This window comes from Grampus griseus, assembly GCF_964374135.1.
Source record: "Grampus griseus genome assembly, chromosome: 3".
Taxonomy (NCBI): domain Eukaryota; kingdom Metazoa; phylum Chordata; class Mammalia; order Artiodactyla; family Delphinidae; genus Grampus; species Grampus griseus.
Genome location: NC_139019.1, coordinates 161172186 through 161195866, shown reverse-complemented (window position 1 = coordinate 161195866; position 23681 = coordinate 161172186). Strand labels below are relative to the sequence as shown.

Genomic DNA, 23681 nt, shown 5'->3' with positions numbered 1-23681 from the left:
CATCCTGCACCCAGATCCTGTGGCCCCTCCTGTGCACCGGGCTCCATCTGGGCGCTGGCACCCAGCAGTGACCTCAGCAGCTTTGCCCTTGCCCTCGGAAGCCTGCGGTCTGGTGGGATCGGGGGTCTCCAGTCGCTCACTGCTCACCACCAGGCAGCACACTCACCCCGTGTCACACACCCAGGCGGTCCCCACAATGGCCTTACAGCACCAACTGACGGCTTGGAATCAAAGCAGCCACGTCCCTCCCAGCTGCCCCAACACTGACCCTCCAGGGATCCTGCCCGGGTCCGCTCTGCCCCCACCACCCTCCTGCCAGCACCTCCCACAGGTTGTCCTGTGAGTGCTGGGGTTTCCCAGGGCTGGGTCTTTGGGGACCTTTCTGTACCCATTCCTGTGACATCACACACAGCCTGAAGGCACAGCCTCCCGTAGATTCCAACAGTTCCATTATCAGGTCTGGCATCAGACCCCACAGGTGAAGGGGCTCAGGCCCCCACTTCAGACACCTGCCACAAGTCCCTGGCCACCCAGACTTCTGACCAACCCGCTATAAATCAGGGGTTCCCTCCCGCCCCCTCAGAGGTTTGGTGAGTTGCTAGAATGGCTCACAGTGCTGAGGAAAACACTTCAACAGCCGAATGGAGGAGAAGCCAAGAGCAGGGTGTGGGGAATGGTGCAGGGCTGCCATGACTCCTCCAGGTGGGCCACCCTCCCAGCACCTCCATGTGTTCCCCCGAATCCTGTTGTTTAGGGGTTCTTTTTACAGAGGTTCCATTACATAGGCATGATTGAGTAAATCGCTGTCCGTCGGTGATTTTTTTTTTTTTTCTAATTTTTGGCCGCACCACACAGCACGCGGGATTTTAGTTCCGCGACCAGGGATCTAACCCTCGTCCCCTGCAGTGGAAGGGCGGAGTCCTAACCACTGGACCACCAGGGAAGCCCCTGGCCATTGGTGACTGAACTCAATCTCCAGCCAGGAACTGGGGACAAAACCCAAATATTTATTATAAAGAATTCTCTGTCCCCAGCCCTGAGGGTCTGCCCTGGTCCCCAAACTGCCTCCCTCTCCCTCACACCCAGCCCCGTTTCATCTGCCCCTGAAACCAGTCCCCCAGGTTTTTGCCCGGGCAGCTGCTCTTCAAATCGTTGATAGGAGATGTCTGGTTATCTCAAGACCCCTTCCAGCAGCCACCTCCTCCAAGCAGTCTGCCCTGCCCACCCCTGCCTCTTAGGTCCCTCTGGCTGGGAGTGCCCCAAGTCCACTTCTGAATCCCCTACACTGGGGCCCCTTGAGGGCAAAGCCTGGACCAGAGTCTTCGAGCCCCCACTCCCCAAGGCCAGGCTCTGACCAAGTTTCCTGCAAACGTTCCCAACGATCCACCTTTTGGGCCAGCTCCAGTGGTGGAAACTTTCCAGCCGGAGGAGGCCGCTTGTTTTGGAAAGTTCCTGGGGGAGCCGCCCCCGCCCGCCTGCCGAGTTCCCACGCTCCTTTATCACTGGGCGCTTAGAGGGGCTCAGTGCTTTGCAGGCCTAGCTCCTCCCAGCTGGCCACCTCTGCCCTGCCCATCCGCTTCCCTCCCTTCCCCACAGAACAGTCTCTCCCCCTGCCCCCACTCCAGCCCGGCCCTATCAAGCCCTCCTGCTATAGGTGAGGACACCGAGAACTCGAGGACTCGCAGCCACCCCCGCTCCATGCGAGCCCTGTGGGGGTGGAGTGCCTGGTGGGTGCTGCTGCTCAGGAAGTGGGAGGAGGAGGCAGCCTGGGCTGGAGGAGCGTCTCGCGTTGAAATTCGAATCCTGACTTAGTCTTCTGCCTCAGTGTCCCGTGCCTCAGTTTCTCCAGAGACGCGCCCCCTGGTCCCCCTCACGCAAAGAATGAGCTTCCTAACCTAGCTCCACCTCCTGCCTTGTGGTTGGGGCCTGGCGCTCACTTACAACCTTAAAGTCCTCTTTTGTAAAATGGGAATAAGCGGCCGCGGGCCCTAAGTTAATCACGCGCGCCGAGCTAGGGCCGGGGCGGCGGGAGATGGGGGTGGGGGGTGGCTGCGGCCCACGTGATTGCCGGGCCGGGGACCAGATAGCCGCGGAAGCTCCGGGCAAAAGGGCCTCGAACCCAAGCCCCACAGCCGGTGCGCGCCCTCCCCCTCGCGAGCGCCCCTCCTCCCCTGCGCGGGCGGAGCGAGGGGCGGGGCGGGGGTGGGGCCGCGGCTCTTTTCTCTGGAGTTCGCGCGCCCGGAGCCCTAGCTGTCCCCTGCTGTGCCAGCCGACTCCGCGCCGGTGAGTGCCGCCCCAGGAGGGGTGCAGGCTCCCCGGGGACCGAAGTCGGCTTGGCCCGGCCGGTTCTCGGGTCCCCTCTGACCTCCTGGCAACCCCGTGCCCCCAGCTCGTCGCGATGGAGGCCGCAAGTGAGTTCGTGGTCGAGAGCCCCGACGTGGTCTACAGCCCCGAGGCCATCGAGGCGCAGTATGAGTACCGGACGACGTGCGTCAGCCGCGAGGGCGGCGTCCTCAAGGTAAGCGAGGGACCGACCGGGCGGGCCATGGGACTGGGGGAACCAGGGAGCCGGGAGGGAGCGGGAACTGCCCAACTTCTGCGACTCCCGCCGTGCAGTGAGGCGGGAGGGGCCTGCGGCCCCGCGGCTCACCGAGCTGCCCGCCCTCAGGTGCACCCCACGTCCACGCGCTTCACCTTCCGGACCGCCCGGCAGGTGCCCCGGCTCGGGGTCATGCTCGTCGGCTGGGGCGGGAACAACGGCTCCACGCTGACCGCTGCCGTGCTGGCCAACCGACTGCGCCTGTCCTGGCCCACGCGCACCGGCCGCAAGGTGGGGGGTCGGGCGAGGCTCGGTCGGAGAGAAAGCTTCGCAGGAATCCATGCGGAGGGGGAGGGGCTCGACGGAGGAGTGGGCCCGCAGTGGGCAGGGTTTCTGGCTGTGGGCTGACTCCGGGGAGGGGCTTCCGCGGGTGGGCGGGGGGAACTCCTCAGGGGTCTTGCGGGGGCGGAGCCTAAGGTGTGGGAGGGCTTCGGGGTGGGACCTCAGGAGCGGAGCGGCTTCCGCCCCGGCTCGGAGCGCCATGGGGAGGTGCCCCAAAGTAGGGCGGGGCTTGAGGGTGCCGATAGGGGTCCTGGCCAGCTCGTGGCCCACGCCACGCCCACCCTTCACTCAGCCCCCTCTGCCCACCCCCCCAACCCAGGAGGCCAACTACTACGGCTCGCTGACGCAGGCGGGCACTGTTAGCCTGGGTCTGGACGCCGAGGGCCAGGAGGTGTTCGTGCCCTTCAGCTCGCTGCTGCCCATGGTGGCACCCGACGACATCGTGTTCGACGGTGGGCGGGGCCCTGGGTCGGGGGTGGTGTGGGAGGCGAGGCCTAGAGGGGCCCAGGATTGGGGCCGGGCCGAGCTTGAGGGTCCCCCCCAGGCTGGGACATATCGTCGCTGAACCTGGCGGAGGCGATGCGGCGCGCGCAGGTACTGGATTGGGGGCTGCAGGAGCAACTGTGGCCGCACATGGAGGCCCTGCGCCCGCGGCCCTCCGTCTACATCCCCGAGTTCATCGCAGCTAACCAGAGCGCGCGCGCCGACAACGTAATCCCGGGCACGCGCGCGCAGCAGGTGCAGCCCCACCCCGCGTCCATTACCCCTGCCACTTGTCCTCCCTCCCCACCACCTGTTACCCCTCTTTTGTCCCCATGCTTCCATCCCGAGGGTCCAGGTCCCACTTTGCACTTGGGGAACTGAGTGGCCCAGGCCTCCAGAGGTCGGGGGAGCCTGTACAACCTCCTCCCCCTCCATCCCCCCCCTCCCCCAGCTGGAGCAGATCCGTAGGGACATCCGCGACTTCCGGTCCAGCGCCGGGCTGGACAAAGTCATCGTGCTGTGGACAGCGAACACGGAGCGCTTCTGCGAAGTGGTCCCGGGCCTCAATGACACCGCTGAGAACCTGCTGCGCACCATCCAGGTGGGCGCGCCCAAGGGGTGGGGTAGGCTCAGGGCCAGCCCCCACGGACTTCTCTGTGCTGACTGCTCGCTTCTGCCCGCAGCTGGGCCTGGAAGTGTCGCCCTCCACCCTCTTTGCCGTGGCCAGCATCTTGGAGGGCTGCGCCTTCCTCAATGGGTCCCCACAGAACACGCTGGTGCCTGGTGCCCTCGAGCTTGCATGGCAGCGCCGTGTCTTTGTGGGTGGAGACGACTTCAAGTCGGGGCAGACCAAGGTCAAGTCCGTGCTCGTGGACTTCCTTATTGGCTCTGGCCTCAAGGTGTGTGGGCCTGGGGGGCTGCTCAGCTCAGTATGGGGGGGCGAGGACCCCGAGGGGTGGGCTTGTGTGCTGCGGGGCCTGCAGCTGCCACGGGTCTCCTTGCCCCCGCAGACCATGTCCATCGTGAGCTACAACCACCTGGGCAACAACGACGGGCAGAACCTGTCGGCGCCGCCACAGTTCCGCTCCAAGGAGGTGTCGAAGAGCAGCGTGGTAGACGACATGGTGCACAGCAACCCAGTGCTCTACTCGCCGGGCGAAGAGCCCGACCACTGCGTGCGTGGGGCGCAGACGCAGCAAGGGGCGGGGATGGGGTGGGGTGGGGTGGGGCGGTGCTCCCCACAGAGAAGGGCAGGGACCCGTGTGACCTCGTGCCGCCCCCCAGGTGGTCATCAAGTACGTGCCATACGTGGGTGACAGCAAGCGTGCCCTGGATGAGTACACATCGGAGCTGATGCTGGGCGGTACCAACACGCTGGTGCTGCACAACACGTGCGAGGTGTGGGGCAAGAAGGGGCAGGAGTGGGGCTGCCCACCAGCCCGGCCCACCTCCTGACCCGCTGGCCCCACAGGACTCACTCCTGGCCGCGCCCATCATGCTGGACCTGGCCCTGCTGACTGAACTGTGCCAGCGTGTGAGCTTCTGCACCGACATCGACCCGGAGCCGCAGAGCTTCCACCCGGTGCTGTCGCTGCTTGGCTTCCTGTTCAAGGCACCGCTTGCACCACCGGGCAGCCCAGTGGTCAACGCGCTCTTCCGCCAGCGCAGCTGCATCGAGAATATCCTCAGGTGTGCCCCGACCTTGGGGATCCCCACCTATGGCCCAGATGTCCACTGGCGGGGCTATGCACAGAGCCTAGGGACTGCAGGGCAGTCTTGGGATCTGGCCCCGCTGAGCCGTGACCATCTCTCAGGGCCTGCGTGGGGCTCCCGCCGCAGAACCACATGCTTCTGGAGCACAAGATGGAGCGCCCTGGCCTCAAGCAAGTTGGGCATGTGGCCACCGCCTGCCCCGTGCCTTGCAAGAAAGGATCAGCGCCAACTGCCCCCAATGGCTGTACTGGTGACGCCTATGGGCACTCACAGGCTGAGGCACCCCAGATGCCCACCACCTAAGGCCATGGCCATACAGCTCCCTTGTAGCTCCTGCCCCCATTGCTCCTCAGCAGGCGACCCTTCCAGGCTCCCTTCAGACAGACAATAAAGCCAGTGCCACTGAGCCACACCTGTGGATTCTTGGTGCCTGCGACCTAACCCTAACGGCCCCCAATACCAGCCACATCTCCCTTTTCCACCAGCTGGACTTCTACCTACCCTTCCAAACTCTGCTGTCCCAGCTCTCAGGGGCTTTCCAGAACCCCCGGGGGGAGGGGGGCTCTGCCTAACCACAACCCTTGAAGGTTAGGCTAAGCAGGCTGTGGCTATAAGCCAAAGCAAAGAAACCCGAGAACAGATGCCAAAAACCAAAATCGAGTTATGTTTATTGTTGGGGCCCACCCCTGCGCTCCAGGGGAAAGGAAATCCCCCAAGGAGCCCCCTGGACAAAACAGAAATGGCGGGAAGGGCCCATACAAGAAAGAACGTCTCTGAGGTCCTTGCGTTTTTTTATAAAATGAATGAGTCCTTCGCGCGGGGCCTCCCAGCCATCCAAGCCTTGACCGGGAGTCCAGTTGCCCGCGGTGTGACCTCAGACCCTCACCCTGCAGACCACCCGAGCCCCTGGACCTTGGCCCTGGGCAGGGGCGCTGGGCAGAAGCCGAGGTCGGCAGTGGGCAAGGGGCTGCGGCCCCATCACACGCTCATGGTCATCCCGGGGGAGTACTGCGGAAAGACGAGGGGGTGGCGCGCGGGGGCCGGCTCAGTTCCGGCCTAGGCTGGGACCCGCCCCCGGGGGGAAGGGGGAACAGGGCGGGGTGGACGTGGGATGGAAAGGGACCAGGTGTTGATGCGTGGGGAGGCCGCCCTGGGCCGCGGGTCCCAGGGTTGGGGTGGGATGTGGGCGGGGCGGGGCGATAGGGCGGGCCTGGGGAGGGGAAGGCGGGAGGAAGGGAAGGATGCCGCGGCCGCCCCCCCACCTGGCCCGCCGCGGTCACGGTCTTGCTCTGGCCCCCCGGCCGCCCCGCCGGGGTCTGCCCGCCAGGCCCCTCCGGCCCGACGCCGCCGCGGGGGGGGAGTCGACGCAGTCGCTTACGCTTTCGCTCGGGAACGGGTGCAGGAAGGTCCCGGCGGCCGCCATCTCGCCGTCGTCCCGCGGGGTGCCCGGGGTGTTGCTCAGGCCGGCCACGGCGCCGGGGGAGCTCTGGGGGCGGCCGCGGTCAGAGCGGAACACCCCGCCCCGCGGGCCAGGCCCCGACCGCCGCGCGGCCCAACCAGGACTAGGCCTCTCCACGCGGGCCGACCCCGCAGCCCCGCCCCCCGCCCCCCGCAGGAGCGCGGCCCCCTCACCTTCGGCAACCCGTCCAGATCGCCCGAGCCTGTGGACCGACAGACGGCGGTGACGCGGCTCAGACGCGCCAAGCCGGCTCCACCGACCCCTTCCCGAACTTCCCCGGCGGCCGCGCCCCCTCCCTCGGCCCAGCCCACTGGGGCACCGCCGGGGGTCCCGGGCCGAGGGCCCAGATCTGGGGTGGTGGGTCAGTGCCGGCGGCCGGGCGTCCCCCCGGTTTAGTTACTGGACCCTCCCCGCAGCGCTGCCAGCCCCAGTCACCGAGCCCAGAGAAGCTCGGGGCGCGCCCCCAACGCCGGCTAAGCACAGAGGCGGAGGGACTGAAGGGGGCCGCCAGGGTGCGCACGAGGCTCGCGAAGCAGCTGGGTGGGGGCGTGTGTGTGGGTGTCTGTGTGTCCCGGGACTCCGCCCACTCACCCAGGGATCCGTTTACATGGTGAGGCTCCATCGCACTCATGGCGGCCATGGGGGCCTCCGGACCAGGGCCAAGCGGGAACTGCAGGCAGAGGAGCAGCTTGGGCCTCGGGCCACCACCTCTCCGCCCCCACCCCGACCCCCGCAAGCCCCAGCTCACATTAGCCCTGCCGGCGCCTGGCCCGATGGGGTTCATGATGGTGTACATGTTCTCACTGGAGTTGGTGGAGTCTGAGGCAGCACGTGAGGGGGTGGGGTGTGAGAGGGCCTCACCCAAACACACCCCTCCCTATGCCCCGCCCAGGCTGTAGTACCTCCAGGGCTGGGCATGATGGGTGTTCCAGGGGGCCCACCTCCTCCTGGGGGTCCCTGCACACAGAGGGAGACAAAGAAGGTGAGAAAAGCTCTCCAACTGCCACCCCACAACCGCTGCCCCCAGGTCGGGTGTCCCAGCTTCGGCATCACTCACCGTGTAGCTGCCAGGGGAGGAAGAGGAGTAGGGGATCTGGGGAGATGGGCAGCTGTGAGCAGTCCGCCCACTCTACCAACTCGCACACTCCTAATCCCCCCCCACACACACACCAACGCCATCCCGACACTCACCGAGTTGCCACTGGGGCTGGCCCATGGGCCACGCACTCCGGGTCCCCTAGAACAGACAGTGGTGGACCCTGGGTCTAAGCCAGGCGGTACACAGCCCCCCAGCACACACTCCCTGACACCCCCAGCCTGCCCCACGTGCCCTCAGAGCAGCAGATGTTGGCCGAGAAGTAACCAAGCAGATGCCAGGCCAGCCTTCAAATCCCAACCCCATCCGTCACTCACTGGTCTTTGAGCCCGAGTTTCCCCACCCAGCAGTGGCGTAAACAGTATCGGGACTGTTGTGCGGCTTCGGGGTCTGCCCCAGCATACCCAGCCCATGAAGCTGGGTGGTGACCCACATGGGCACACTCTCGGGGGTTCCTGAGGGCCTTACATGTTCATGGTGGGCAAACCCGGGCCAGCAAGAGAGTTGGGTGGGGGCCGCATGCCACTTCCGTAGCTCTGTGAAGGTAAAGGGGCCGTGAGAGGGCAAACCGAGAGAGGGCAGCCCCTGAAGCTGCCCTGTCGCCTGGGCCCAGCCCTTACCTGGGGCCCAACGCTGGTCATGCCCCGTGGAGGCGTCACCCTCTGCATCGGGCCCATGCTCGAATGACCTGGGGCAGAAGGAAGAGGGCTCAGGCCGCGGCCGTTCCCCGGTGTGGACAGGCGCTGTGCTGGGGGTTGGGGGTATTCCTGCACGGTGGGCGGCGGGGAACTGGCTCTGGGATCCTGACGGGAGGCGGGGGACAGCAGCGGGAGCTTCCCTACTCACCCTGAGCACGTGGGGAGGGGTCCATGGCGCCAGGGAGGAGGGGCTGGGAACCGGGTAGGCCCACGGGAGGCTGCGGAGGGGGAGTGGCAGCACTGAGTGTGGGTGCCCCCACCCCGGCCCAATTCCTTACCCCCCTCCCCTCATCCCTCTCTCACCTGACTCGGCATCCGCAGGGTGGGCCGAGGGCCCCCTGGGAACCGCGGTGACATGAAGGGCTGGAAGAGGTGGGCCGGGGATCAGCACCTCCCCCCACCTACTCAGCCCCCAAAGCTACCCGCTTCCTGCCACACCCGGGCCCCCAGCCTGGATACTCCCCCTCCTCCAAGACCAGCCGGCAGACCTCAGCCAGCCGCGCCGGGGGCGTGGGAGCGCAGTGGGACGGGCCCAAGAGCCAGGGGGAGGGGTGTGCGTGCTCGAGGGGGCGGGGCACCACAGGTCCTTACCGGAACCTGAGGCCCCATCATGGGGGCGTTGGGGTTGTCGGGGGGAGGCTGGGAGCCGGGGGGGGCCCTAGGAGGACAGAACCAGGTGGGTTGGGAGGAGCGAGGTCACCCGAAGTTCCACGGTTTCCTGTGGCTCTGCTGAGCCTGGCCAGGGAGGGGAGGGGACACCGTGGAGGCAGGAGAGTGGGCCAACTAGCCCCATCTGCGGGACGTAGCGGGGGTGGGGTGGACCCAAAGGGGGAGGTCATGGGCAGGACCCGTGGTTCAGCGAGCCAAGCTGTGCGGCCCCAGGCGCCCCGACACACACAGGCGCAGGCCTAGTGCAGAGACCCCGCCCCCTCCCGCAGCGGGGCCCAGGCCAGATGGCCCCTCCCTCACCAGCACTACCGAGGCCCGCAGGGGCATACCCACCCCGTCATTGCCCCTGCCTGTCACCCTCCCACACAAGCCCACCCAGGGTCAGGAGACAGGGAGCCCCAGCCCCGGCTATACCTGGAAGAAGCCGGTTGCCATGGGGCCTGATGCCATTGCATCATTGGGAGCCATGCTCCCCATCACCGGGCTGGGGGCCGCTGCAGCGCTCTGCAGGGGTGGGGGAGATGGCAAGAGCCAAGTCAGGTCACTTCCTGTCCAAGTGTTTCCTTCTATCCTCAAGCAGCTGGCCCCACGGAACAAGGAACCCAAGCCATCCAACTACTCAGGCACGGGAGGATTTGCGGGGGGGGGGGGCAGTGGAGGGGGGAGGGGAGGGGGAGGGGGGAGGCGGCTCTAGGTGAGGGAAGAGCTGCGGCCCCTGTCCCCACCCTGGCTTAGCAACCAGATGTGCTGGGTGGCCCTCGGCAAGGGCTCTGCCTCCTTGCTGAACCCGTGACCCTGGAGGTGATCAGGGCCCAGCCTGGCTGAGCCCACAGCCCAGGTGATCAGGGACCTCAGCCCCCCATGTCCCCACCCTGAGGATTCCGGGGGTCTGAAAATGCCATCCACCCAGGACTCCAGTGCGTGCCGCATCCTTCTAGCACAGCCTTGTTCTTTTGGTCTGAATCTAACTTCAGATGGGTGGGGGCACAGTCCCCCACTCCCAGCCGAACCCAACCAGCCCTGATTCCTCCTGCCTGGCAATGCAGGTTAGCTGGGCCCCCAAGACACCTCAAATCAACAGACAAAAAAATCAATAGACAGCTTCAAGATGAACCTCCCTCCCAGAGGGCTCCTCCTTGGAGCTACTGTACAGACCACTGCCCCTCCTCCTCCTCCAGGAAGGAGGGGAAGGAAGAGCAGAACTCTGCAGTGGGGTCTCCAGGCCCCCAACCTCTCTTCAGATGGAGGAGGGGGGAAGACCGGGTGCCTGAGAGGGGAGTTCCCATGTCTGCCAAGGGTGGAGATGCTGGTGGCAGGCCCAGAGTTGGCAGGGGGACAGGCTGACAGGCCACTTCCTCTGGTCGGTTCCAAGTCCCAGGCTTGTCTGCCTTTGGGGCCCACAGAGCAGGGGGAAAGGGGGAGATAGAGGCCTAGTCTTTAGGGCAGAGGAGACACATCAAAAGGATAGGGACGGGGGAAGACACTGCAGGCATTGAGTAGGGCACTTCTCTTAAGGCCCCTTGACTCTTGTGGCTGCATCATCTTCCCCCCTCCGCCTCCAGGCCCCAAAAGGAAGAGGCTGATCTGTCTGGGTCACTGCTGTCCCTGCAGCTGGCACAAGCCAGCACACAGGGGCACTCAGGAATTTGTGGAACTGCAGCCACTTGGGTTCCGAAGAGTTAAGCACTTAGCCCATGGTCACACAGTGCATCCTGCCCTACAGAAGTGGGGAAAGGGGCCCCTCGTCTGGGTCGGAGCAGGGCCCCTGGAGTCACACCCTTCCCTTTGTGGACTGACACCTGCCCCCTTCTTGCTCCTTCTCAAAGGTCAGCCTCTAATGGATTTCTACCCAGGCCCAAGTTGGGAGGGTACCAGTGCGAGCACTCGCAGGGCCCAGCACAAATCTTTGAAAACCCAAGTGACCCCGGGGGTGGAGGGGGACGAAGCTCTCAGCCCCTCTCCAAAATGCTGGGTCACCCCTGCCCTCCACCTCACCCTCTCCCACAAACACAACACGATGGCTTAGAGCAGCTACTCTCGCTGGCGCCGGCCTCAGTGGCTGGAGGGAAACAGCTCTGAGCCCTGGGTCTGTCCACCCCTCCCCAACCCTTACGGAGGGCAGGAGCGCAGCCCCCCTTTTGAGCCGCAGCAGGCGCCAGAGCATTTCCTGGTTGGGGAGGGTGGTGGTGCGGGTGGCTGCCGCTCCAGACCGTGAGGTGTGGGGGCGGGGAGAAGATGGGGCTCCCCAACTCTAGGCCTTGAAGGGTTAATCCAGGGTTGGGGGGTGGGGGGTGGGGGGTAGGGCCCACCCTCCCGGTCGGGTGACCTGAGCTGGACCCCCCAAGTCAATCAACCACCCCCAGAGGCGCCAGCCTGGCCTGCGTTGCCATAACAACAGGCTGGGCGCGCTCGCGTTTCCTGGAGACGCCGAGGTTGGCCCCCAGCCGGGAGGCTCTGACTGAGCCCCCTCAGGGGGCGGAGGGCGGGAGGAGGGAGCCCCGACTGCGAGGGAGAGGCGGCAGGACGCCCCTTCACCCCACCCCCAGTAAGTGCAGAGGTGGGGCAGAACGTGTAGCTGGCTTCAGTCTGCTGACACAGGGACCCTGTCACCCCAGGGACGGGGCGCCACCCCCCTCCCTTGACGCGCCCTGCTGCCATGGTAACCAGCAGCGCGCCCCAGGAAGCGCGCTCATTCCGCTGGGAGACCGCGCTCTCCCCTCCCCGGAGGCGCCAGGCTCGGGGCGGGGACGAAGGCAGGCGCGGAGAGGGAAGGGCTGCGCAGCCCGGGAGGGGAAACAGAGCTCAAGGGGCCCAGGAGAGGCAAAGGGAGGAGCTGGGGACTACATTGGGGAGAGAGAGCTGGGCCCACGCGGAGTCACGCACGCACACAGCTACACACACTTCTGTTACCCCAGTTCTGGCGGGACCACAACATGAATAGTGGGACCTGATGGGGGTGAACAGCAGCGACCTCGGCTCCCATAAATGCGCATACAGCGTGCATGGGGCGTCTTCAGGGATATGGTGAACCCCAGCCTTCTCGGGCTGCACCCTGGCCCTGCAGAGGCCTGCACGCCTCCACAGGGGGGCCTCTCTGTTGGCGAGGCCGTGCGTGGTGTGGGACCCAGACTAACCGCAGAGGGCGGGGAACAGCCAGGCCCTGAGGGGCACAGCAGAGCAGAGGGCGCAGCAGAGCAGAGGGCTCAGGATGTGAAGGTGCCCACTGCAGGAAGAGTGGTTGCAAGGGAGGGGGGAGGGCAGGGGGAACCTCTCTCAGGGGCCAGGTGGCCAATCCCCACGGGCCAGGGTGAAGAAGTTAAAGGCAGGGGGCTGCCATCTCCCCATGACAACAAGGTGGCGCCCGCCCCCTCACGTTACCCACCCACCTCTCGGGACAGGCCTCTGACTCCCACTCAACTTGTATGAAACTGAGGCCAAAGACGTGAAGTCAGCAGCCCCAGTCGCAGAGCAAGGTTGGGAGATCTGCCAAGTGCTCGGCCTCTCCTGCTCCAGGGTGCACAGGCAGTTAGCCGTCCCCCAGCACCCCTGCCTGGGCCCCCACCCCAGAAGGCTTGGAAAGGCTGGGGTGGGAGGGGACAAGCAGTGGTGGCCACCCGTCCGGCCCTGCATACACGGAGCTAGGGAGGCAGGAGCTGTGGTACTGTCTACCTGGTTCCACATAGGGTTCACGTGAGGGGGAGCAAAGGAGGAGCTGGCCTCGGGAGGGTGTGGGGCTCATGGGGACCGTCAGGAGTTGGGTGCAGTGGGGGGCAGAGGGACCCCACAGAAGCCATGATCTCAGGTCAAACCCCACAGCCTGGCCCACTAGCCCACCTGAGCCAGCTTCCGGCCATGCAGCCCCCCAAGGCCACAGGACCCTGCCCACACCCGTGAGCCCTGGTCCCAGCCCCTGGGGCGGGGACTCACGTAGTCCTGGAAGGCCTTGGCTTCACTCGAGTGCTCGCACGCCTCTCTGCGGTCGGGCGCTGCACAGTACAAGTCCCAGAACACGCTGTGGGCGGCAGGGGGGGACGATGGTTTCCCCACGCGCCCCCCCCAGCCCCCCCCATGTCCCACCCACACCAGCCTTGCGCGCACCACCACCAGGAATGCAGGAAGCCCGGGGGCTCCCCCAGCGTAATGTTCTTCTCCCATCGGATCTGCAGGGGAGAGGGAAGGAAGGTGAGGGCTAACGGCCTGGCCCTGTCTGACCCCTTCCCCTCCCAAGAGGCAGCCCCAACCCAAGCCCGGGGCCCAGGAAACACCGGGTCAGGAAACCAGCAGATCAGAGCAAGGGAGCCAGGAGGGGGACAGCTTGGTGAGGACAGGGACAGAGGAGCGGGAGGCAGATCCTCAGATGGATGGGCAGATACCAGGATGCCAGCCCTGCCGCTCCGCAGCCCTCAGTTCCCAGGGCACAACCCAACCCCACCACGGAGACCTGATAAAAATGGGTTAGGGAGGACCCCAGGATGTGGGTGCCAAGGAAGGGGCTGGCTGTGGGGGCCCTGCCTGGCCAGGACAGCTTACCTCGGACAGAAAGGTCTGGGCTGACTTCTGGGCACCAACGTGCAGCAGGTACTCATACACGTACAGCGCCAACCTGCAGGCGGGAGGGGTGGGGGCCGGCTCAGGCTCTCAGGAGGTCCAGGCAGACCCAAAGCTCTGCCCCGAGGGTCCCTGGGAGGGGTTTTAAGGTGCGGCACCTGCCCTCTGGTGGGAAGGTGGAGAGGGGCAGGGGCCCACAGTGAGCCCCTCATTGTACCTACCACCTACTGCCAGCCTCACTCACTTCCCTCTGCTGGTCTCCCCCTCGCCCCACCTCCCCCACCCCTGAGAAGAGATGGCCTCCTCACCAGTTGCTCAGCCTGGCCAACTCCTACACATCCATCAACACACAGCCTGCAGGCCCCTCCTCTAGGCAGCACTCCTAGCAGTTCCCAGCCCCCCACCTCCAGGCCAAATTCTCAGTTCAACACCCCCCTGATGGACCAAGTCCTGGCCCCATCCTGCCAATGCTGAGACCTTATAGCAGCCTTGGCCCCAGGGAGTTCCTCTCCTTGGAGAAATGGCTCCTGGGCTTCACTCTAGTTTGTGCTCTGGGTGGGGTCTCCCGGCAGGCACCCCGGGCCATGTGGCCAGGGCCCAGGGCCTAACTCACTCCCAGCCTCACCTGCCAAGGAAGAAAAGGGGCTCTCTGACCTGAGGTCTTCCTCCTCCAGGTTTCCCTAGACCCCATCCTTTCCCTCAGGATCAGTTCCCATCCGCCAGTGGTGGCTATGACACATCCACACCAGCCCCCCAAGGGGGAGTCTGGGGAAACGGGAGGTAGGGCCAGCAGTGCCACTCAGCTGCCACGGCACCGCCCTGTCCAAATGCCCACAGTGCCCAGTACCCCTGCACACACCAACTGGCCACTGCCCACCCCAAGAGCACAGGCCACACTCCAACCAGCAACACCATCCATTGGCCTCCACCACACCCCAATCTGTCTTCCACACCCGCCAGCAGAGGGACAATTCCCCACCCGCTAGGGTCACCCATTCCCCAGCCCCCACTCTACCAGTACCGGCCCCTCCGGGCACCTCCAGGGTCTTCCTACTACCCAGCCAGGCCCCAGGTGGACCGAGGGGAGTCTGGATCTAAGACCGGGGGCTCCCCAAGGGCCAGCCTGAGGCTGCTCCGGTGAAAGCTGTAGGCCCTTCCAGATGCCTCCCCGCTCAGCTGGCCTCCCTCCCCTGGCTGATGGCCCCATACTGAAATAACCTTGCTTTGACTCATGCTCCTGCTTTCTCTCACCCTTCCCAGCCAGGCTGCTCAATCCTCACATCCCAGCCCCCTCTGCAGAGCACCCCCGCCCCCAGTTCCAGCTCAGACCTCACCAAGGCAGTTCTAGCCCTTCTGTCCCAGGCCCCACCCCATGGCTTCTGCCCTTGCCCTGGACCCTCTTTTCCTTCCTTCATCCATCCATCCGTCCTTTCAGTCATTCATTCAACAAACATTCACCTCCTTGAGCAGTGAACACAACAGACCCCTGTCTCCCTGGAGGCTACCTGCTCACGGGGAGAGACGGAGGAGCAAAAATACAAAGGAGGAGGTAAGTCATCTGGTGGGGTGGAAGGTAGTGTGTGCTACAGAAGTACAAGGGGGGACATTAGGGAGTCCGGGTGGGCAGCTGAACCAGGGCAAGGTATGTCCACAGCTCACATTACACCACGCGAGCTGTGACAGCCACCGGAGGGACAGAAACAGGTCACAGAGGGGTAGGATTTGTGGGGCTCACATAGTTCTGAGCATGGGTCTCCCCCAAGACTGGCCAAGGTTCCTGCCTCATCATCACACCCCTCTCAGCAGCGCCTCCAGCCCGGGCACCCCCAGGTTCCAACATCGCACCCTGGCAGCATCCACCCTTCTCCAGCCCAGTGGTCTTCCTCACCCCCCAGCCTCCAGGCTCACCTGTCCAACTCACTCCTGGGACCCCCCTCCCTTTCTAGAGGTTTCCTGAGCCTTCACGAGTGGACTGCATCTACCAGGCCTGAGTCCATCAGTGAAGAAATGAACATGAAAAGTCAATGGGGCCGGAGGAGACCTGAGCAGCCCCAGCCTGCTCACCAACCGACCCTCCAGGCAAATAGAGAGGTTTGAAGAGATCCAGCTGGCCCCCTGCCACCTTGGGGAACGAACGGTGCAGGGAATGAGGTACCCAGAGACAGGGAGCAAGACAGAGTGGGGGGATCCAAGTAGGCTGCCCAGAAGGGAAGTGCAGCAGGGCAGGGGAGCACATGGGGGGCTGCAGTCTGGTCCCACCCCCACCAAGAGCAGAAGCCTCTCCTCAGGGTTCAGGGAGCCTCCTGAAGAACATGCTGGCTCCCACTAAGGCCACCAAGGGCTCTATGCTGCCAGCCCATCGGGTCCCTCTCCATCACCTCTCACCCTCCACTGGCCAGGGGTGGCATCGGACCCAGGATGCAGGTCCCGGAGCCCACCACTGCCCGCTCCCCTCCCTCCTCCGGCCCTGCCCCAGCTCTCCTCTCTTCTCCCTGGGTGGCCTCCCCTCCTGCTTTGATGTTGATGACTGACGTGGTGCAGCTGCCCACAGGGTTCCTCCAGCCTGGCCTCCCCTGTGAACTCAGGGTCTGCCGTCCACTTGACATCTTAAAGGCCCAGCCCCACCCCAGCTTCTTCCCCTCCTGTTCCCTGACCCGGGTGGTCTTGACTCACATAGGTGTGGCGCAAGTGTGAAGATCCACCTAGCTGTCCCCCAGAGATCACTACATTTATTGAATTTAGGGGAAAAACTTAAGGAAAAAGCACTCTCTCTCCTGATTCTGAGCCTTCTTCCTGCCTTCCTCAGCACACACTTGGTCCAGGCCACCACTATCACTTACCTGGATCTCAACAGGGCCCCTCTAGGGGCTGCTTCCTCCCCTCCCCACCAGCACTCCTCACTCAGACCCTTCAGTGCCTCCCACACACGTTGGCCACTCTCTACCTCTCCACCCCAGGGCCTTTGCACAGGCCATTTCCCTGCCTGAGACACTTCTGCTAGAGACCCTCATGGCTCCAAAGTCACGGGGCAGAGGCTTCCCTATCACTTCTAACGGCAGCCCTGCTCCATTCTCCACCTGCCCCCCATCATATTTATCTCCATTTGACACAAGGCCCTCTGCTTACTGCCTGCAGCCCCCACTGGATGTAGCTTTGGGAGGGCGGGACCTCGTCTCACTCCTGAGCTTACACAGCGCTGGGCATCCTGGGCCCCCAGCCACCCCAATGAATGAACCAACCAACCCTGAGCCCCCTCGCTCCCGGGATGTCCAGTAGGCACTTATGAAGGTCAGCACTTACTTACTATTCTGATGTTAAGAATTTGGGGTTTTATCCCAAGAGCAAAGAGAAGCCAGAGAAGGTTTTCAGTTTTGCTTGATTTCTCTTATATGCTGGTACTTTAATTTTTATCAAGTCTCAGAGAACCGTGAGCAGCTTTCTTTGTTTGTTTTCAGTGAAAACTTTTGAAGCCTGGACATCTGGTCAGGTTGCTTCGGGACCTCCAGGGCCCGCCACTCAGGGAGGGCTTATGGCTTGCAGGTCGCTGTCTAGGCCCTGAGATGGGTTGTGGGAAAGGGCCTGGGCTCTGGATCCAAATCCTGGCCCCACCCCAGCCCTGGTCAGCAAATGACCTGCAGAATGAAGAGCCCACCCATCAGGGGGGCTCCCGACGCAAGAGGGCAGGAGATGGGAGGGAGTGTGGGGTGCACCGGGGGCCCTCCCTCCAGAAGGAACGGTGACCTGGAGGATACAGGGTGCCCGGACCTGGAGTGCTCATGGGGAGAAGCTGCAGCTGCACAGGGAAGTGGTGACAGAATGGGGTACTGGAGCCTCCCGGACTAAAACGCAGCAGTACTACCTTCATCATCAAGAATTACCATAATAACCAAGAATTAAGGTAAGAGGTGCTCCCTGCCAGGCTCCCCCTCCCCTTTAAAGCCCCTGGAGGCACATACTGCTGGGGGCTGGAAGAAGCCCTCTCTACTCAAGGCCTTGTGTCACCCCCTCACCCCCATCTAATCCATCACCAGGTCGCACTGACGCCCCTAAGGGACTCTCCAGCCAACACATTTCCTCCCTCCCCTCTGCTACCCTCATGGCCAGGCCCTCAGCTCTTAAGAGCCAGGGTGGTGGCCACCCTCCTCACTGGCCTCCTGGCAGCCTCCACATTTGCCCCTTACAGCCTTTCTCCTACCCAGCAGTCAAAGTAACCGCCCCCACTAACAAATTCCATCCCAGCATTTGTCCCCCAGATACTGCCTCAAGACCTTCCCAGAAAGCTCCCCTGTGTCCACGGGCTCTGCTCAGCCTCCAGGACTCAGTTTGGGGGCTCCTTTCTCAAGAACCTCTTACCCATGCACCCCCCTCCAACAAGGATGCCCACGGGCATGGGCACCTGGAAGCCCAGCTAGGGATGGGACAGACACACGGTGAGTCCCTTGCCTGCTGGGATAATGAACAAACTACCTGAGGTGATGTGCCCATATCAGAACTAACCCTGGGGACTTCCCTGGTGGTCCAGTGATAGAGAATACGCCTTCCAATGCAGGGGACGCGGGTTCCGTCCTTGGTCAGGGAACTAAGATCCCACATGCTGCTGGGCAACTAGGCATGTGTGCCACAACTACTGAGCTCACGCGCCTCAACGAGAGCCCGCGTGCTGCAACCTACAGAGCCCACACGCCCTGGAGCCCACGCGCCACAATTACAGAGAGAAAACCCGCTGCCACAACTAAAGAGAAGCCCGCATGCCGCAACAAAATAATCTGCATGCCTCAACGAAGATCCCGTGTGCCACAACTAAGACCCGACGCAGTCAAAAATAAATAAGTACTAAATAAATCTTAAAAAAAAACAAAAACAAAACTAATCCTGGGAGAAAAACACAAGACACCCAGTGACACTGACAGTGACCATCACTTACGGAACTATTCTAAACCCACGTGGCAGCACTTAAAGTGTTCAAGGATGTACACACACGATGCAAACATTTAGATCTCTCCCCTCAACTTAGGACAGCACAGCCTCTGGGGCTGGAAGGGGGAAGGGATGCAAAGGGGACACAGGGGCCTTCAACTGTCCCTGTCACCTTCATCTTATTTAAAGAGACCTGAAACCAGTGACCGAATGCAAGCGCTAGTTAGTTCTGGGTAGGAAGTGATCTCGGGGTTTCCCTGTAGGTTGGAGTGTTCATCACTCACACAAGGAGAGGCTGTGTCTTCCTGCAGGCAGCCCACTCAGACCCCAGCCTCCCTCTCGCCCACCCTGCCATCCCTTCCTTGTATTCCCTGGACCCAGAAGTCACCACGGTTTGCTGTGAGCCCCCAAGAGCAGGGACCCACCATCTGTGCACCAAGCAGGCACTAAGTCCATTTCTGGGACAGGCTAGCCCAGACCTAGTGCTGAGATGGGGAGCCAGAGGGGGCTCAGGACAGGGGCCCAAGAAGGAAAAAGAGGAAGGGCAGGAGGAGTCAGGAGGGTGAGATCAGGGAGGAAAAAACAGTCCTGGAGAGTCGAGCAGTGGAACCCCCTTCACCCCATTTCATGGAGGAGGAAACCAAGTCCCAGAGACGGGAAGTGGCATGATTGGTGAATGCCTGTGAGGGGTGCTCTATCTGCAGCCTCTCCCCCAGTCCTCGTGAGAATCCTGCAAGGCCGGCTGTCCGTGTTTCAGAGGGGAAACTGAGGCTCAGAGCAACCAGCCTGCCTCTCTAGTGTATCAGCCCCAAGCATCTGAGAGCTCTCCTGTGCCCCAGAACCTGAGTCTTCAGCAGGGTCCTTCCTCTCCAGGGCCTGGCATCCCCGTCAGTGAAGTGAATGCCACCATCTGGTGTTTTCCAAACTTTCTTTAGCGGCAGAACCTCGTCTCCAAGCCAACACTGCTACAGGACCCTCTCGACAAGAAATGGATGAGTGCAGGATGGCTCTGGCCAAGAGGTCAGATAACCCCCTCTTCTATCCCTAGCCAAGAGCCGAGGCCCGGTTCAAAGAGTCAAAATCTCTCCTGGACTGTCTAGTGGGATTGAAGCGCACGCCAAACACCATGACCCCAGCTCAAACCTATTTCCTCCCTTCGCTTATCTCCACAGCCACCCCCTAAGCTGCCACCATTAGCTCTCTCCCAGATAACTGTGCCTGCCTCCCCCAGGTCTCCTGGCCCTCTACCCTCACGCGACCCCCAGTAAGCCCCACTCCACAAAGGAGCTGGAGTGTACTTTGGAACACAAGCCTCTCTGGCCCACACAGCACATCCCCACCCTGGGCACCAGCCCCAGCTCTTTGGCCTGGCCTCGCCCTAGGGCCTTTGCACTTGCTGTGCCCTCAGCCATCGGTTCTTCCTCCAGGTCTCTGCACACCTGACACACCTCCTCACAGTTCACTACCGCCCACTTTCCCATTTTGCTTTTCTCAGAGCATAGCTCCAGATCCTTCCATCGGCTTGCTGAGTAACTCACTTGCCTCCTAGCTAGGATGTGGGCTTCTTCAGGACCAGGGCCTGGCTTCCCAACCACTACACCCCAAGACCCAGCCCAGCACATGTCTGAACAAGTGAACGATTCCCACTGGGGAAGTGGTAGCCCCCAGAGCCCAGAAGCCAGGGTACAAGGATGGCTGGAGATGTGCCAAGATCCCCAGGAGTGGGGTGGCTACACCCCCCTGCTTCCAACCTGGGCAGGAGCCAGGTGCCAGTTTCAAAAAGTCTTCCTGCTTAATGGTGCTTGGAAATGGACCCCAACCTCATAACTGTGCAGACAAGAGAGGTCTGGAAGGGCAATCATCTGTCTAGCATCTCCTGGCCAGAAGAATCTCTTCTCCAAAATGACCCCGAGGCTGGGTAGAGAATGGACACTCATCCTTGGGTTGGGGGGAGAGGTGGTGCCCCAGTGTCAGTCCAGGAAGAAAAGACAGGAGACAGCCCATATTCAGGGCTCCTTTTCACTGCCCAGACATTCAAGTCCTCACTCCCGCTCTGGCCCTCAAAGAGAGTCATCATGGGACCTCTCCCCAATAACTCAGCCTCCTAACTGCTCCAGCAGCTGGTTTCCCGCCCTAGGTGGCTTGACTTCTAGGATCCTGCAAATCAGCCATTGGCCATCAGACATCAGAAGCCTTCTCTTTTCCCTGGCATTTTAACAATATCGCAAACTGTTGGGTGCCCTTGCTGTGAGACAGTCACACGTCCTAGCACCTTTCAAACACTCCCCAAACCTAAGAGACAGCACTGTTATTATGTCTGCATTTCTCAGGATAGGAAAATAAGCCTAAGAGGGAGTGCTCCCTCACCCAAAGCCACAGGGCAGGTAAGTGGCAGGGCCACGAGACAAGCACAACAGCTCAGCTTCCTCCCCACCCCAAGAAGCTCTGAGCGCCCTCCGCCCCTCACTGCAGAGTCTGGGAGTTAGGAACCTGCCCCTCTACCAGCCTAAGACCATCTGCTACCCACGGCCCAGCGCCATGCCCAGAACAAGTGGGGGCCCCAGGACTGTGATCCTGCGGCTTCCCCAAGGGCCCCACCCAGCTGCCCCAGGCCCGGCTGGACAGGTGGCCTTTCAGGGGTGGGGCCGGCGCCCCTCAAGCCCTTCTCGCGTCTCTCAAGCTTTCGGTAAGCAGCGGGGGAGGGGGGAGGCGCCCAGAGCGGCCAGTCTCGCCTGTCCGGGAAACTTCCCCAGAGGATGGGGGAAGCGGCACGAATGGCGACTCCGCGCGCACACACGTTCACAACCTCCCACACCCAAGGCTTAACCGTCGGGAAGGTCTCGCGACCCTCTAGTCCCGCTCGAATCTCGCGCGCCCCCGCAATCTCACCCCCCTCGGGTCTCCGGGGTCCCTTCTACTCTCACGACCTCTCGAATCTCGCGCGTCCCCTCAAATCTCGCGACCCGTTAAGCCCCTCACGCCCCTTGGGTCTAGCGAGCTCCCCAGTAGCTTGCGACCCTCCAGCCCCTCCGGTCTCGCGCGCCCCTTAAATCTCGCTCCTGCCCCGCACCCACGTGCCCCACGCGGTGCCCGCCGGCGTTAGGGCCACGGAAGCGGCGCGGCCACCGAGCCCCGCCCCCGTCTCCCACGGTCCCGGACCACCGACTCACTTCTCTCGTGCCTGGCTGTCGGAGGGCACGGCCGAGCCCTTGCCCCCCTTGGCGTACATGCTGCTCCGTGCCGCCGCCGCCGCCGCCGGGGCCCCACACCTGTCAGGCGGCGCCGCGGGCCGCGCTCCCGGTCGCCATAGCTACCCCGCGCCCCGGGCCTCACCGCCCCGAGCCCCGCGCGGGCATCGCGGGCATCGTCCGCGCGGGGGAGCTCCAGACGGCTGAGACGGCGGCGGCGGCAGCTCCAGCTTTGGCTCCGGCCGCGGGTTTTATTTTCTTCCTCTCTTCCCTCAGCGCGGGCTGTTCCGGGAAGCGCGCGCCCCCTCCTCCCGCCGCGCGCGCCCCCGCCCGCCGCCTCCCCGTCGCCCGCGGGCGCCGCTCTTAAAGGGGCGATGGCGTGAGCGCGGGTGGGTCCCGCCGCCGGGACCGTGGGCCGGGCGCGCACGCGCAGTGCCCGCCGCGGGGGGAGGGGGCGCGGGGATACACATACTCGGTGCGACTGGGGACAGCCACCCGGGGACACACAGCGGGACACAGCTGATCACGGCTACACACACACTTTCCAGATACACCCAAATTGTACACCCAAGAACACAGCCACACACTTAGTTGCGGCTACATTCTCCGACACAGGACTGCACACGTAAGTCTCTATAGCTACTGGAACAACTACTGATAGCCCCGTAAAGCTACAGGCAGTTATACTGGGTGTATCGCCCCGCAGAGCTACCCACGCCCAGCACGGGTGGGAACCGCCACACACACAGTCTGCCCAGGGATACACTGTCACACACGTAGGTATACACAGCTCAAATAGTGGCTGTTACAGAACGTTGAAACACACTCGACGTTCACACACGCACACAGCCGCACAGAGACAAGCATCGGCACCGCTATGCCATAGCTTCCAACAGCTGTGGAAAGAGCCCACGCAGCTACTTGCTGTCACCCTGGGGCACACCGTCGCAGGCTCCCGAGGGCTCCACACAGGGACCTGGGGTCTCACCGAACCACAGATGGCTCAGTCACACGCAACACACAGTCACACAACACAGATACATGCAGCACAAAGACACCACACAGACAAGAAGCTCCTGGGGTACCCAGGCCACACCCTGGGAGCTACCCTGCACTGCCCCACAGTCACACTTCCGTGTCAATTGTAGGTGCTGGGTGACTTGACTGACTGGGTCATTCCCGCTGGCTCCGCCTCTCAGCCTGTGCTGCCAGCTGTAAATATTCCAACTTTAATAGCACCTTTTCAGGAGTCAGGGGTGCAGGCAGTGGGCACCCCATTCTCCCTCCTAGGGCCCTTCTTCTCCCCCCAGGAGGTGTGCAGAGGTGGAGGCCGACACCGAGGCAAGGACACCCGCAGGGCAGGGGTGTCGGGTGGGCGCGGAGGCCTGTGTGCCAAGGTACCTGTGGGCAGTGTGCGCCGGACGTGCGTGGGCTAGGTGGCGGGAGGCGGTCCAGTTGTGACTCTAGGTCTAGATGCTTCTGTGAACGTTTGCCATAGGTTTTTTTGTTTTTCTTTCTTTTTACGACCACAAGTGTGTGTGTAAACACGCGGTTCCTGTGTGAGTGCACGTGTGCGTCGTTGTGCGTGGGGGGTTGGCAGGCACCCAGTCGCTGTCTGGGCAACTGTCCCTGGCTCTGAGACAGTGGTTATGTGTCCGCGGCGGCCGTGCGGGGCCGAGTGACGCTGCGTCAGGTTTTGTGCACTAGTGTGTGTGCCTCCCCGAATGGGTGGATTGCTGGCTCCCTGGGACGTGTGTGGTGTGGCTGTGCGCTCACATTTCCTGTGTCGTGTGTTATGTGATGATCGGAGCGCCCCTCCCGCTGCCGGCCGACCCCCCATTATGCCTCCAACGGCCTCCTCCCCACCCAGGTCTTCTGCCGGGCGGGAAGTCTTGAACCGCTGCGGTTCCAGACAGGCGAAGAGGAAGGGAAGGGCCAGGCCGGCCCCAGCCCCGCCTCCATCCCGAGGGGCCACGGCCGGGGGGGAGGGGGGGACACGCCAACCCTTCCCACTTCCTGTCCAGCAGGT

At 63.3% G+C, this 23681-nt stretch overlaps 2 protein-coding genes across 9 annotated transcripts; one reads left to right on the top strand and one right to left on the bottom strand.

The window, feature by feature from the left end:
- Positions 1-2207: 2207 nt before the first annotated feature.
- On the top strand, positions 2208-5478 carry ISYNA1 (inositol-3-phosphate synthase 1). The gene is made up of 11 exons (XM_082652513.1): positions 2208-2283; positions 2390-2518; positions 2669-2830; positions 3201-3333; positions 3426-3619; positions 3816-3965; positions 4048-4263; positions 4375-4539; positions 4649-4762; positions 4836-5053; positions 5179-5478. Exons 2-11 carry the CDS (start codon positions 2399-2401, stop codon positions 5378-5380), a joined length of 1674 nt encoding a protein of 557 aa, XP_082508639.1. The 5' UTR covers positions 2208-2283; positions 2390-2398; the 3' UTR covers positions 5381-5478.
- Positions 5479-5718: 240 nt separating this feature from the next.
- On the bottom strand, positions 5719-21967 carry SSBP4 (single stranded DNA binding protein 4). Of its 8 annotated transcripts, XM_082651842.1 has the most exons (17): positions 21635-21967; positions 13530-13602; positions 13098-13159; positions 12927-13011; positions 9414-9503; positions 8634-8693; positions 8479-8548; positions 8253-8320; positions 8101-8168; positions 7728-7773; positions 7594-7629; positions 7439-7493; positions 7285-7355; positions 7128-7206; positions 6710-6738; positions 6456-6563; positions 5719-6085 (listed from the first exon to the last, which is right to left on the bottom strand). In XM_082651842.1, the coding sequence occupies exons 1-17, from the start codon at positions 21691-21693 to the stop codon at positions 6056-6058; spliced, it is 1089 nt and encodes a 362-aa protein (XP_082507968.1). In that variant the 5' UTR covers positions 21694-21967; the 3' UTR covers positions 5719-6055. The 8 variants fall into 8 exon arrangements, with proteins under 8 accessions (XP_082507968.1, XP_082507964.1, XP_082507965.1 ...); XM_082651838.1 differs by having other exon boundaries at positions 8101-8320; XM_082651839.1 differs by having other exon boundaries at positions 7128-7355.
- Positions 21968-23681: the final 1714 nt, after the last annotated feature.

Excerpts from the sequence above, each read along its gene's own strand:
- SSBP4 (XM_082651836.1), bottom strand. The coding sequence starts at position 21,693 with ATGTACGCCAAGGGGGGCAAGGGCTCGGCCGTGCCCTCCGACAGCCAG. Across the intron at positions 9,504-12,926 it reads CCAAGGCCTTCCAGGACTAC|AGCGCTGCAGCGGCCCCCAG; the intron begins GTGAGTCCCCGC and ends CCACCCCTGCAG. Across the intron at positions 8,549-8,633 it reads CCCTGCGGATGCCGAGTCAG|CCTCCCGTGGGCCTACCCGG; the intron begins GTGAGAGAGGGA and ends CCCCCTCCGCAG.
- ISYNA1 (XM_082652513.1), top strand. The coding sequence starts at position 2,399 with ATGGAGGCCGCAAGTGAGTTCGTGGTCGAGAGCCCCGACGTGGTCTAC. Across the intron at positions 3,334-3,425 it reads CGACGACATCGTGTTCGACG|GCTGGGACATATCGTCGCTG; the intron begins GTGGGCGGGGCC and ends GGTCCCCCCCAG. Across the intron at positions 5,054-5,178 it reads TGCATCGAGAATATCCTCAG|GGCCTGCGTGGGGCTCCCGC; the intron begins GTGTGCCCCGAC and ends ACCATCTCTCAG.